At 39.2% G+C, this 14,158-nt stretch overlaps 1 protein-coding gene across 1 annotated transcript in view; it reads right to left on the reverse strand.

The window, feature by feature from the left end:
- The window catches only part of cyfip2 (cytoplasmic FMR1 interacting protein 2), a gene marked incomplete at its 3' end in the record, with an annotated part of 43,629 nt that overhangs the window by 23,346 nt on the left and 6,125 nt on the right, over nucleotides 1-14,158 (reverse strand). Inside the window, exons 2-3 of the mRNA XM_083891718.1 lie at nucleotides 1,630-1,779; nucleotides 1,437-1,526 (exon numbers count right to left, since the gene is read on the reverse strand). Coding sequence (XP_083747844.1) covers nucleotides 1,437-1,526; nucleotides 1,630-1,746 — 207 coding nt within the window. The 5' untranslated portion in view covers nucleotides 1,747-1,779. The remainder of the gene's footprint in view (nucleotides 1-1,436; nucleotides 1,527-1,629; nucleotides 1,780-14,158) is intronic.

The following is a 14,158-nucleotide window of genomic DNA, read 5'->3' on the forward strand; positions in this document are numbered from 1 at the left end:
AAGCGAACCTAGACCGGAAGTTCCAATTAACGCTGTTTTTGAGTGTGTATCTGCATCATTACCTTGTTTAAGAAGCCCTGAAGGTTCAAAACAAACAGTTCAGCCACTGCTGAGAACGATGTGTTTTATTGTAATCTCGGGCTCAGCGAGATCTCTGAAAAAACCCGGTCCGGTTACCTAAACAACGGTTCTCCGGAACAGCAGATCGTCCTGCTCCGGACACTAGTCCGGGCACATCCGGTTGCGTACATTGAACCGCAGAAGAAGAATAACGTCCGCTGTGGAGGTGTTTCACGAGCGACAGTGTCTTCTGACTCAGGGTCCGACTCCGCGTCAAAGTCATAAAAGGGACTGCGGCGGGGAGTCGTCACAAAGCTATTTTTAAACATTGTTAAAACAATGTTTTGATAATGAGTAGCAGTGCATCCACCGTTCCAGAGGGGGGAGCTGCGCTTCTGAGAGCGAGTGTGCTGAATATGTCACTTCCGGCTATTGACCAATCACAAGACAGTTCAGAAAAGAGGATTTCTATCGGCTCGTTTACAGCAACTAGGAGGTTTTTGACCATAAAAACAAGTTAATGTATGTAAGTAGACCTCCATAACTAACATTTATGTGAAAGTGGACCACTCTATGTGAGCTTTAGGTAAAAGCTCTGTCATGTGTAAACATGTAGTAGCAAGTAAATGGTAAATAACTTTATTACATAAAAATACAATAGTGTACAAACCTAAGGAAGTGCAGCGAGTTTGACAGCTTTTTCTGCAGCCCCCTGGTTTTGTATCACTTTTCGAAACTTAAAAGAAAGTAACAGCTCTCCACCACATATTTGCCTTCAAGCGTTCTCAGCTCCAAATACTAGAAATTACACTTACTAGAAAGTGTCAATATCGATGATCATTAGCTGTATCAGTACGAGTATATATATAATACTCAACCCTATTCAGAGACATGTGGTATATATTTCTCCATCACTCTGTCTAAATAGGGGGCATCCTCAAATAGACCAGCTTCCACCTCAATAGGACTTCCCATTGAATGGAGTTAAATAAAGCTCTACTTCCCCTATTTACCAGTCAAATCACACACTCCATTCATTCACCATCAGGGGAAGAGGTTTAGTGATCCACTGCCTGCCTGATTCACCAGTGTGTGAAGGGAATGTGTGAGTGTGTGTGTGAGTGTGTGTGTGAGTGTGTGTCCTGCCACAGGCCGAGCCAAATCCTAACAAAAAGAGCCTAATGATAATCAATTCACATAAAAACAAGTCTGTCTTTAAGGGCGTGAGGCTGCTTCACACTGTCTCCTTTGTGTTCGCTGAAAGAGGAACAGCAGCTCTTAAAGACGGACAGCAAAAATATTGATTTAACCAATCACATGTGAAAACCAACATGACGACAAGCCATTACGTGGTTTTGGAAAACTGGAAGTCTCACCATGCTGGAGTGGACTGTGGCTTGCTCTATGTAGCGGGCGATGCCAGTCACAAATGCATTCCTGTCTTCAAAGTTGGTGTCAAAGTTAGCCTGTAGATGGGTGTGGGAGAAAAGAGTGAGAGGTGGACACTGGCATTGTTTTCAAGACTGAAGATGATGGTGAACGTCAGTGACGGGGTCTGTGAGTTTATACCTGGTACATAATCGAGGAGGGAGGGGGTTCGATGCATGGTTGCTGGTCAGGGAGAGGCAGCTCCTCCAGCAGGTCCACATTGGACAGAGCGTCCTCCAGGGTCACGTGGGTCGTCATTGTAACAAGGCGTCACTCACACAACACCACAGTCTGTCAGAGAGAAAATAAGAGGAACAGAAGTGAGATAAGGAGGCAAATGAAGCTCCACGGGCACAAAGTCACAAGATGCATGATGGTGCAGGATTTCCTTCTGAGTTTTTCACACAGTATGTGGAAGTAACGCGGAGTAGATTTAAGAAACTAGATATTGTGATTAGATTTGTAAAAACATCTGCAAAATCCTGCGAATTCCACGTTAATAATTCATTTTTACATCAAAAACAAAAGTTATTTTGTGTTATCAGAAAACTGTGTGCAAAACTCAGTTAGCAGTTAAATTTCCCCATACAGTTTGTGAGCCTGAAATTAAAAGTAATGTTCACCCTGTTTTCATATTTGAAGCCCACTGTATAGAAGTCAACACTCATCGTGAAAATCTATGACACTTTTCACATCCTGACTTAGAGATTTCAAGTGCAAAAACAATCTATCCTTCCATGATTATTATTTTCCAAATACAAATAGTCCTGTAGATTTGTTTTCCAGGTTTATACTGTTAAAGATAAACAGCTATAATAATTAATCCCATGCACAAGCTGTGACTGAAAGAGACCATGAAAAAAACGATTAACCAGGGGAACAAAGAACAGTGCAAAAAACTTAGACTGAAGAATACTTGGGTCTTATTGGACTTATGAACTTACAGTTGTTAAAATAGAGGATAAATTATTGAAATGGCTTGAAAACCTGACCAGAAACAGGCATCAAATGTCCAGCTTCATCCACTCCAAGTGGCAGTTGTACAAATGTAAACTTGATGAAAGCATGATAACAGTTAAATAAAGACAGATAATATGTCATTTAAAATAGTTTAAAATAAATATTAAAATTGCATGAGTTAATCCTTCGAGCTGTAGGGCTGTCTTAGAAAAACAAAGTAAAAGCTCAACCCATGCTTCAGAAGATACGCATGAATAGATTAAATATGCAACAGTCAACAACAATGTTTCTCAGTCACAAAGAAGGCACAGCAGTCAGATATTGTCTAGACAATCTCATTTCCTCTTACAAAATCCTCTTTGCTCTGCACGCTGCAGCTGTATCCTCTCCTGTTTCACTACACAGCACGCCAATAACAGACTGTCACTCTGAGGAGCTAAAGGCCAGAGGCCCCTCGCTGTTTTCTCTCTAACTTCTAATGTGACTGGAGGAACATGTGAAGCGTCTGATTCTTGAAATGCCATGAACTGAAAATCTCACTGATGACAACAAAATAATGCACTCTCTCTCAGAGATCTGAAGGACATTTGTATTTGACAGAGGAAACGTTTTATACACACAAGGTTCAGTGAGTGCAGAGATGATGACTTTATGACAGACTATATACGTATAAAATGCAGGGTTCGTACAGCTTTTTAAGAGTAAAATTCAAGCACTTTTCCAGCACTTTCAAGATAAAATATCAACCTTTTCAAGGAACTCGGAGCTTTAAATAAACTCTATATATACATATATATGACAAATAATCCTTTCTGTATACATTCATTTATGTTTGACTGTTGCTCTTTAGCAGAAATGACAACCCAATTTAAATAGCAAGGGAACAAAGCTATTGTGTTTAATTACCATTCATAAGATAAATTTCATTGAATCTTTACTTTCAAATTTAGCATGTAATAAACATGTACATTTAATGTACTTTACATACAAACAATGCAAATGGTCTTGATGTTTCCTGCCTGAAAAAAGGGGAAACAAATCAAATCTTATTAAAAGAAGCAAATTAGAGAGTATGGCCCTCAACAGACCTTTATCAGTTTAGTTCACATGAGCAAAATTACCATCAAGTTAATAACATGACTATACCTATGTCATACTAAATAGCTAGATGTAGGCAATATTTGCTAATTAATAAATTATTTCCCTCTCACACACAGTACATTTTAAGGAAACATTCAAGAATAATGGCAAATAGAGCCGTCGCACAGTCCTTATTATCTGACTGAATAATCGCAATTAAAGAATAATATATATATGCCTATATATTTTAATAAATAATTGATGTTTTAATAACTATTTTAAATAGGAGCTTGTGTATGAGCACACTCCCAATAGTGCTAGGTTGCTAGTTTACAGTTTGTGTATGTCGGTGTGTTGCCAAAAAGGGATTTCGGTCAATAAAAGGGTGTTTCAGACATATTACGTCCATGATTTCAGTATGTAAAAGGGACTACATGGGCTCTGATCCAATAAAGCTTTGGAAGACATAACTGCATGGGTGACATAGTGTTAACATGCTGGGTTATGATTGTATCGGTTGGTGGCAGATTTTGAGGTCTTCAGGACGGGGGGGTAGGGAGCATACATCTTTGAAACAGACAAATGCAATGACGTATGCATGGACAGGATATAAAATCTAAAAATTAAACATTACAACTAAACATAGCTTCCTGACTAAAATGGACTATATGCAACAATGAAATGGTATTTACTGCAACTGCACTTCAAATTGTTATTTCAAAGAGAAAAGAAACAACATCAAAAACAGATGATGGAAATATGACTATACAAGTGGAAGGACAAGAAATGATAACAGAATCAGCCCCCCTTCCTGTATATTTTTTAAGTTATTTCATTTCAAATGTTAAGAGGTTATTATGTCCAGTTTCTTAATGTATTGTTCTGTGAAGCAGAGACTGCCACGCTCAGTGCGTGAGACTTGAAAGTAACCCCAGAGCTAAAGCTATCTAGCTAACAACATGCATTTGATGCAATGACTGAATGAAAACTAGCTGACCAGCTAATTGCTAACGGTTCTGATCGTCAATTTAGCATGCTATTTCTTTGTATCGACAAGTCACACACAACTTGGAATTTGTTGTAACTTACAAAGACGAACATGAATTAACAGTCATCCAAAATGACATTCCTTTTTGCAGACCCTAACCCTAACCCAGATGAACTCCGAGCTTCCAGCGATTGATGTGTGCGCTGCTGCCGCTTCCATAGCTTTACCCAATCAAAATAGAGTGCAGAAAAAAAATTATTAAACATGATTTAAGACAGCATTTCTGTAAATATTTGTAACATAATAAAATACTTCATTGAAAAAACATTTTGTATTAGATTATTGTGGGCTATTTTGTTTCGTTCCTTGAATTTCAAATTAATGCTGGGCACTTCTGATAGGGTGGGCCATCTGTCAATCATAGTGGCACACAGGGGCCGACGGTGTATAGGGACGATTTGGGGCGACGCCCTCCCAACTAGGAGAAAGATAATTTTTTTTCCTCAGCAATTCCAAAGATCCTTAGTACTAATATTCCTTTCAGTCGTCTCTGCCAGCAAAGGTAGTTATTATAGGTGTTCTAGACATATTATCTGTCATTGTCCAATCAGAATCATCAGATTCAAGTCACGTTTTATGGTTCCGCCTCTTCTGGGGCGATTTGACTGACGTGGAGAATCGCCCAAAAATTCTCCCAATGACGCTCATGTTAAAAAGTTTTTTTTTCCGAAAAACATACCCTCCAATGCATTTTTATGAGGATTTATGTGCATGCACTAACGTGCCGCGGAACGGCAGCAGCGAGGTTCTGCTTCGTCCTCTGCACGGCGTAAATCCCCACCGGGTGCGTTACGGCAGCGGCGCGGTGCCTTGGGAGCCAGCGGTATTCACCGAAGATCGCGCGATAATCTTGAACGGGCACGAGTTCGCGAGATCCAGCGATAGACTGTGTGTATAAAGGAAACAACAACACAGCTTCTTTTCATTCTCCGACGTGGAAGAACTGTTGATCTGGTGTCATAAATGATTTTATGTTTCTCCACTTCAACAATCAGTCTCTCGTCGTACATTATGACTCTCCGAGACGCTCTGATTAATTGACTGTTTACCTGGCAGCACCGGTCACGACCTAATGTTGATGTGAAGTTGTGACAGGCTATATGACCTGCGTATTGTGTTTTATTTTGAAAGGGGGGCAGAAGGGTTTTACTTTGATTCTGTGTCAGACTTCCTGTCTTGTGCGATCTGCTTCGTTGAAATGTACGAGGTTCAGCAGCGGCAACGGAAAAAATAGAATTGATTCCTATCGATAGCGCTGCGGCGCGGCAAGCCGCTTCTGGGACGCTGCAGAGACGCTCCGCAGCGCGCCTGGTGGAAATGCTCTCATTGATTAGAATGGAAGCGATTTGCAACGGCGACCACGCCGCGTCCGTTCCGCGTCCAGTGGAAATCCAGCTTTAGCTGTGTATGGCTCGTAGCAGCGGACAGCAGTCATTTGAAGCTACGTTTGTTAGCTTGTTTGCTAACATTGTTGATCTTTGTATTGCTCTGCCCAGGGTTTAACTGCAGGTTTAAACTTCACGCAAATCAGACAATCGGACTGTTTTGTGTAAGAGAGTATTGTAAGATGCATTTATCAACACATCAAAAAATCTAATTCTGCACTTTCCTTTACACTTAATGAATAATTTGACTGCACTATTTTGTCATATTTGTGTTGTATGTATTTGGTAAAAGTTGTGAAAGCTCTTGATCCTTGGTCAGTTAAAAAATTGCCCCCCCCCCCTGAAATTTTCTTCAGGAGCCACCACTGGTGGCACAGGCCCACGATGGCCCTTATGTGGCTACGTCAAAACAGGAAACACAAGGCTTCAAAGTGGAAGTTGTTCACGTCTCTTGAAGCTGTGCAGTCCAAGCAGTTCCCTGTCCACTCTTTTTTAAAACACTAGCTGTACCGCAGCTGTGTGCACGTACCCACCCTGTTTTCACATGCCTCTCAGAAATGTAAATTTTTACGTCTGACCAGGCAGACCGGACCAAAAGCAGAGATAATCAGCTTAAATTTCACAGCCACAGAGCACAGTACAGATGAGAAGAGCAGGTACTAAACATCAAAGACGGAGAAAAAAAATCCATCACGGCTGTCTTTTGTTTTCTCCTGCATTAAGTCATAGAACTACTAATGGATACTGTCATTTCATCTAAAAGCAAAGATAAAGTTGGGTTATGGCACCTTGCATTTGCCAAAAAGCTTGTTTTTGTCCTGGCTGTCAGCCACAGAATGACAGAAAGACACTTCTTACAGCAATCTGCCATAATATTAATTATATGCCGATTGGTAGCATATAGTCCTTAAAAATATTTATTTTTTTAATTAATACATAATTGTTTCAGGTTTTCAAATAAATATTAATTATTAACAATTTTATGAAGAACAGATTGCATGTTGATGACACATTTGCATTCATCCATTCATGCAATGTACTGCATATATATGGATATATATACACTCAACAAAAATATAAACGCACAAAGAAAAACTTGTAGTTATTGTTATGTGACAAAACAGAGTAACTATCCAAAAATAACAGTACTATATGTATATATATACACACACACATATATATATATATATATATGTATACATATGTATGTATACATATATATATATATATACATATATATACATATATACACACACATATGTATACATATATATATACATATATATGTGTAAACAATGTAGGGTTAAGTGTTTTGCCCAAGGACACAACAAGCAGACTCGAGGAGCTGGGGGATCCAAGTGCAAACCTACACGTATGCGTTTACTGATGTGATCGCAGAAAAGAGAAAGAGAAAGAGAAAAGGTGGGTGCAGTTTCCTTTCCTGTCACATCAAACTGACTGCATTAATACACCGTTCACAGATGAATGAGGTGAACCACAACACCCGACAGGGGACAGTCAGACAGAGAGAATGAGTCGCAACATTAACACGACACAACACTCAACACATAGATGCTAACAGAGGAAAGCAAGTGACAAAAACATGAGAGTTCCTGGATTCTCATGTTGAATCTACATTGTCCTGTTGGTGAATGTCTTCAATTATGATAATTATTATAATTAAAATGGAGGATGGAAAATTGATGAGTGGCTTTATTTTGGCTAAATAGACTGCTACCTCCTTAACTAGCTATTATTTATTTGCATTTATTTGTTTTGCTTGATGAAAAAAACCTAGACAATATATAACATAATAATAATATAACATACATTTCACTACAGGATAAAAGGAAGCAAGGAAAACATATGTGTCTGTATAATCTAACAGCCTAAGCACTGTCGATATCTCGTCATAGCGGATATCGGCAAGAAGTCCAACATAGTGCATCCCTACTTTTCATATTTCCATTTTGCAAATCAAATTCCAGGTCAGCACGGTGCTTCAGTGATGCTGGTGCAATCAGCACCAACTTAATCCATGTGTGCTGTGGTGCATTTGGAGTACAGGATATAAAATGGGGATTTAATTGTCCTGGAGAATTTGTTTCCGACAAACCCGATTCCGCACATTCTGTGCATCTTTTAAGACTCTCAGTTTATTATTTGTTATACAAGCTCAGCTTGTAGAAAATGAAACATGCAGCCTGCTACAAGCGTCGTCTGTCAGGCGTACAAACATGCACAGTGCCACTAACCTCCCATCTGTGCTTGGGAACACAGACAAACACTGAAGCCTGGGTTGGCTGAGTAAACTTTCCCACCCTATACTAGACTCTGTTCAACAGTTGGTGTGTGTATGCATGTGTGCATACAAAGAAAAGGGCCCCTTCATTCCTTTCTGGACACTTGGTAAAGTAGCTGCAGGCCTGAGTTACACCGGAACGAGTGAGACAACAACTCCTCTCAGAATTCCCATACAGTAGTCAGACAAACATCAATTAGGTGCAAATCAAAGCCTCTTCAGGCCAGTCTGACAATAAAAGCTTCTATACATCAATACATGTGGTTTTGATGTCCTCATGACAGCAGTAAACATGAGGATAAGCGAGTTGTAGAAATGTTCAAAACAACACCTTATACAAAAGGCCAAAGTACAGTAATTGTCACATTTTCATTGGTTGTACAAGGTTGAGAAATGATGTCTGCATATTGCAACCATAGTTTATCTTACTATCTATCTCATCTATACTCATCATGCATCATAGTCTACAATTCAATAAAAATGGTTTATTTAAAGGTATACTTCACTGATTAGCATGTGGCTTTGTATTGCTAGAATAGCAGTATTATTTTTTAAAAAGTGTGCTTCCCTCCCTCAGTTTTCCACTGATTTCAAAAAAATAGCATTTGTGTTCACGCGTCACATGACGTACTTGGAGATGACCCATTAATTTGAGATTTGAACTACAACACTAGTTCTGCACTTTTTCGACTCAACCATAGGGGGACGAGACTTCCCAGAATGGACGAGACTTCATTCCCAGAATGTAAACACAGTGTCCGCCATCTCTATCTCTTTAATTTGGCCTTGTAAACTGAGACAATGTCAGAATGTAGTTTTCAAACTGATATGGCTGTGAGGGAAAAGACCTGTTTTTTTGGCGGTGCCCGCGGCCGGACCTGGATACGTGGAGAACTTTTTGTGGGCACTTGAATGTGGCGCAGCGGGCTCTGGCTACACAACTCACGATATCCGCTTTACTGTGATAATGGCTGCGCTGTCGCCAGCGCGCAGAGCATTCTGGGGGTAGTCGTCGTTTGTGTACATGAGCAATAAATACATTTTTCTACCTTTCTCGGCCAAAAAGGCACATTTCTACTCCATAGATGACCCATTTTTAATAGACACTCATCTTCCCAGCGGTGAAATATCTCTTTAATTGACTGTGGCTATTAGTTTATATGTGTTACAGGAATCATGTTGTTTTTGTCTGATTTCCCTTATATATTTGTATAATTATTATTAGGAACAATAACAACGGGTTAAAGTAGTTTTATAAGTCACAATTCTTTCTTTATATTCAACTCTAACTTGCTTGTTCATCACATTTAACAGTAACTTTAATAACCTATAGTGACGATAAGACAAACAGCCTCCCCGGGAATCAGTGGTGACCAAGTGACCGCAGGTCTCAGTGTATCACACGGTCAGAGCTCCACAGTCCACACCGTCATCAGTGTCACGATGTCCGGGACTGAACACAGTGATAAAGTGCAGCATGTCAGTCTCCTCTCCTCAATGAATCCACACAGCATCTTGTTAATACATTGATAATAAGTTTGAAAATAAATGCTAATGAGCGACAAATAAATAACTAAAACCTACTTTGTAATAATATGTTTTTTTAAATTGTAAATGAAACCCCCTCATTGTCTTCATTTATTCACATTTCTCATAAAGTGTTCATGTCGTACGGTCCACTGACAGAAGCACCGTTCCCGAGACGCCACATGACCACGCTTTGCTGTGCTCGTACACAGCTGTGACGTCACTCTGAGAAATAAGATTTGTCTGGGCTTTTTATGATCTTTAGGAATGTTTTTCAAATATGAAACTCCATGAATTGAAAATATAAAGGTCTTTAAAAGCCTGTATCTATGTCTCGAGGTGTCCTGTGGACACTTTTACAGGCGTCTCTTTTACTATTGCGGTCAATGGGAAAATTGCTTTTTGGGTCCCATGGGATTTTTGGTTGCAGTACCCACAGTGGCCACCATGTAAACATTGTCTTCAAGGCAGAGGGGGTGGTGCTCTATCCAGTTCATATTATACATCCATGTTAGGGCCGGGCAATGTATCAATATTATATGTCGTGACATGAGACAAGATATTGCATTAGATTTTTAGATATTGTCATATCGTGGATAACAAGGTATCCATGTTGACTTTTCCAGGTTTTAAAGGCTGTTACATTGATAATCATCATATTTATTATATTGGATACATTTGTGGAATACACAAATCATTATAAATTAAATATTGTATATTGAATTGACAAAATTATATTTACAAAATTACAACTGAATTGTAATTATTTGTGTTATCGCAGAATTTGACCAGCTTGACAGAAATAAAGAAATAAACCAGGTTTGATCTGAAATAAAAAGGTAATAACTATATTTTAAGCATATAATACTGATCATACACAGTAAATCTTTTATTAAAGTGTATTGTCACTCCTCTGAGAAGCGCAAACATCTCAAAAGAAAACCTTTAATGAGCCCAGAGAAACAACTAGTAGTTTTGTATCTCATACATTGCGATATTGCCTAAAAATAAAGATGTGATGGTCCAGATGTACATAAATATTGATTTTATAATATCATGATACATATATATAGTGATATAAAAAAGTATATTGTGAGTATGTTTTCCCCATCACCCAGAACTACCATAGGTGCCATCAGTAACAATAAAATCCATGAAAGACATAAAACTCAAGCAAAACAAACTAAATAAGCAGTCAACAGTGAAACAATAAAGGCAACATCTCAGAAAAGCATTTCAAGATGAGATTTAAAAGCAGGCAGTGAAGGGGACAGCTTAATGTGGACAGACGACTGGTCCCAGAGTTTGGGAGCTGCAAATACAAAAGCTCGATCCACTCTCAGTTGCAATCTGATTTCTGGGACAACGTAAAGGAAAAACACCTGGTCAGCAGACCTGACAGACTCCAAAGGCACATGAAGTTGAAGTCAGCAAGCAGGGTGGAGCAAGACTGTTCAAGGATTAAAAGGCAAACGGATGGCATTTGAAACTGATTCTAACATGCATTGGGGGCGAGAGACCAAGATGGGGAAAATGTGATCAGGCACCATACTTGTTGCTGTACACATGTCAGGTCTAGGTCGCAAAGACTGACCTGTGATCCTCACCACGATGGGTTCAAAGGGATTTGTGTAGTTAGCCGTGCTTCTATTGAGTGGAAAGTTTTGACACAGTACTGTACATAACCAGCCCCTACCATTCTACTTTTTGGCACACTTCCCTTGGGGTACCAGCGTAAAATGTTACGGCAAAGGTAAAAAAGAGCTAGACCGACTCCACCTACGACTGATTTGGCAACAGAAAAACATCGCTCCCTTGCAACTGGTGTAAATATCCAAAGGAAACCGCAACAAACCAAACAGGTGGTCTGTTGTGTTGCATTAAATGTTGCCGTTGGTTGAAATCGCAATAGTATGTAGGGGCTGAACAATTAATTGAAATGTTATCAAAATTGCAATATGGCCTACTGCAATTTCAGGAGGTGCAATATTTCTTAAATCCAAAATGTGTCGAATTAGCATTTTAGATGAAATACTGTCCAGACTGAAGAAAACATCTTTGTTTCTCATTGATCTGCACAAATCCCACACTGTGATCGTTTTAGCCTTTGCCCTTCCAAATCATACCATACTGTGCCAAACTTAACTGTACCATGATGGAAAAAACTAGGGGTGGGGAAAAAAAATCAATTCACATATGAATCGCGATTCTAATCAACCACGATTCTGAATCGATTCATAAACTTAAAAAATCATCAAAAAAGAAATGTATTATTATTAAGAAAATAGAAAAAGTTTGTGTTATTTGTGTACAGTTTATTTTTGTAACTTCGGGAAGAAAAAGGCAGCTAGCCTAAGCTTTTATTTATGCAGTTTTTTTTTTGTACAGTAAGTAAGTTTTTATTTGTTTTGAATGAATAAATGTTTACTCTTGTCTTAAAGGGGAAGTAAGTAGTTTATAGTGACATCTAGAGGAGAGGCTGAAATTTACAACAAAGACCTGCTGCTCTGCTCACCCCCTCCCTTCCCTGAGCGCTACGGTATCCGCAGCTGGTCAAATGTCGTCCTCGTTGTCTTTCTCCGTGTCAGCAGATGAGGTTCGTGAGGTGAGGGAGAGGGCGAGCTACCGCGGCCGTAGCAGACGAAGCGGAGAGAGAGGAGGCGGGACTTCCGCTACCAGTAAAGAGACGCTTGATTTGTTCTCTCGCGTTTGTCCTTACAGGCTCCGGCAGAAACATGGCGTCTCGCTGCTAACAGTGGCTATGCGACCGTGGCCCGCGACCATGTTATTTTACATGACTTTTTGAAACACTACGAAAATGAAACAAAGAATATTATACAGCGACTAGACAATGCAGGAGCACATAATATGTATACAAAAGTGGATTTTGGGTAATATAAACCCATAAATACTACATATTGTCCCTTTAAGTTTGCCTTTGTGTGATCACATTATCACATTATCTTGTACAAACTATATTGTTTTGATGCCGTAATTTGCCTTAACACACTATGCATTGTATCCATTTTTGAATCGAAAATCATTTGAATCGGGAATCGTACGAATCAAATCGATTTTGAATCGAATCGTGACCCTAAGAATCAGAATCAAATCGTGAGCTACCCAAAGATTCACATCCCTAGAAACAACAATAGATCAGGCCTGAAAGGCAGGAACAGAGTGAGAGAAAGTATGTCAACTCCATGGGTCACACCACTCAGTGGTATCCTCTGCCCCAGGGCCAGCTTTTGTATTCATGCACACAATGAGATGAGAGCCGATCAGCGTGGAAGACACGGGGATCTCCAGCACTGTAGTCAAACTCATGGTTATTTGCAAGACATTCACTGACAAACAAATACACTGACAACAGTGCGTTCCAGCAGTGTTTGTGCTCTGTGTACTGTGTCATCATGTGCTGGATGCAGGCAGGCCAAGCTCTTTGACAAGCTGACTGTCATTTTCACAGACCAGCAGCAGCAGCACAAAACTGCTGTGGTCTCATGATTCCCATGATGTCATGACCACCTTTCAGTCACACAATGGTATATGCATAGCTCACATGACTGTGCTTGACAATGCAGAAGAGAGTAAACAAAAATAAAATCATTGGAAATTATATTTGTGACTGTTTATCAGCACCGTTATCCTCTACTTCCCCTTTCTGTAGATGTTTAGTTATTCACCTATTTGGGCATTTGTTTATAAATTTACAAAACCCAGCAACAATTTTGCCAGCTAATGACAGCACATGATTCATTTGTGTCAGGAGTGTGACCATAATGATAACTACAGAGCTACAACTATGGGGATCCTTCAGAAGCTGAAACCACTAAATCTAATTGAAACATCATATTTTTCCACACATTTGGCCAATAAGATGTCACAAGCACAATACCTTCCTGTGTCCATGTCTAATGGATCAAAACCCTACAATCCAAAAATAATTTAATTATTAAATGGTATTAACAGAGAAATGACCAAGTACTTAAATTTTAAACACTTTCAATTTTTATGAATAATTTATTACCATATATAACCACTGACATTTTAAAAATGGTCACATCAGTCAATATCAATAACTACTCCGATGAATGTCATGTTTTTTTGCCACTAAGAGAAATGAATTAAGTCTACCAAGAAACTGTTAATTAGTCATAGTAATGACTTTTTTGTATACCGCAGTATGTGAAATGCATGAGCAATGTGATATATCAATCACTGAAGAAAATTACACTGCAGTCATTACTGTGAATCATTCCCTTGCTTTACTACTGATATACAGACATATGCATAATTCAGCCAATCTCACAATACTCCATTGGTCATGTGATGCTGATGCCTGCAATTGTCGAAAGCAGTCAGCTA

Source organism: Microchirus variegatus, assembly GCF_963457635.1.
Source record: "Microchirus variegatus genome assembly, chromosome: 6".
Lineage (NCBI taxonomy): Eukaryota > Metazoa > Chordata > Actinopteri > Pleuronectiformes > Soleidae > Microchirus > Microchirus variegatus.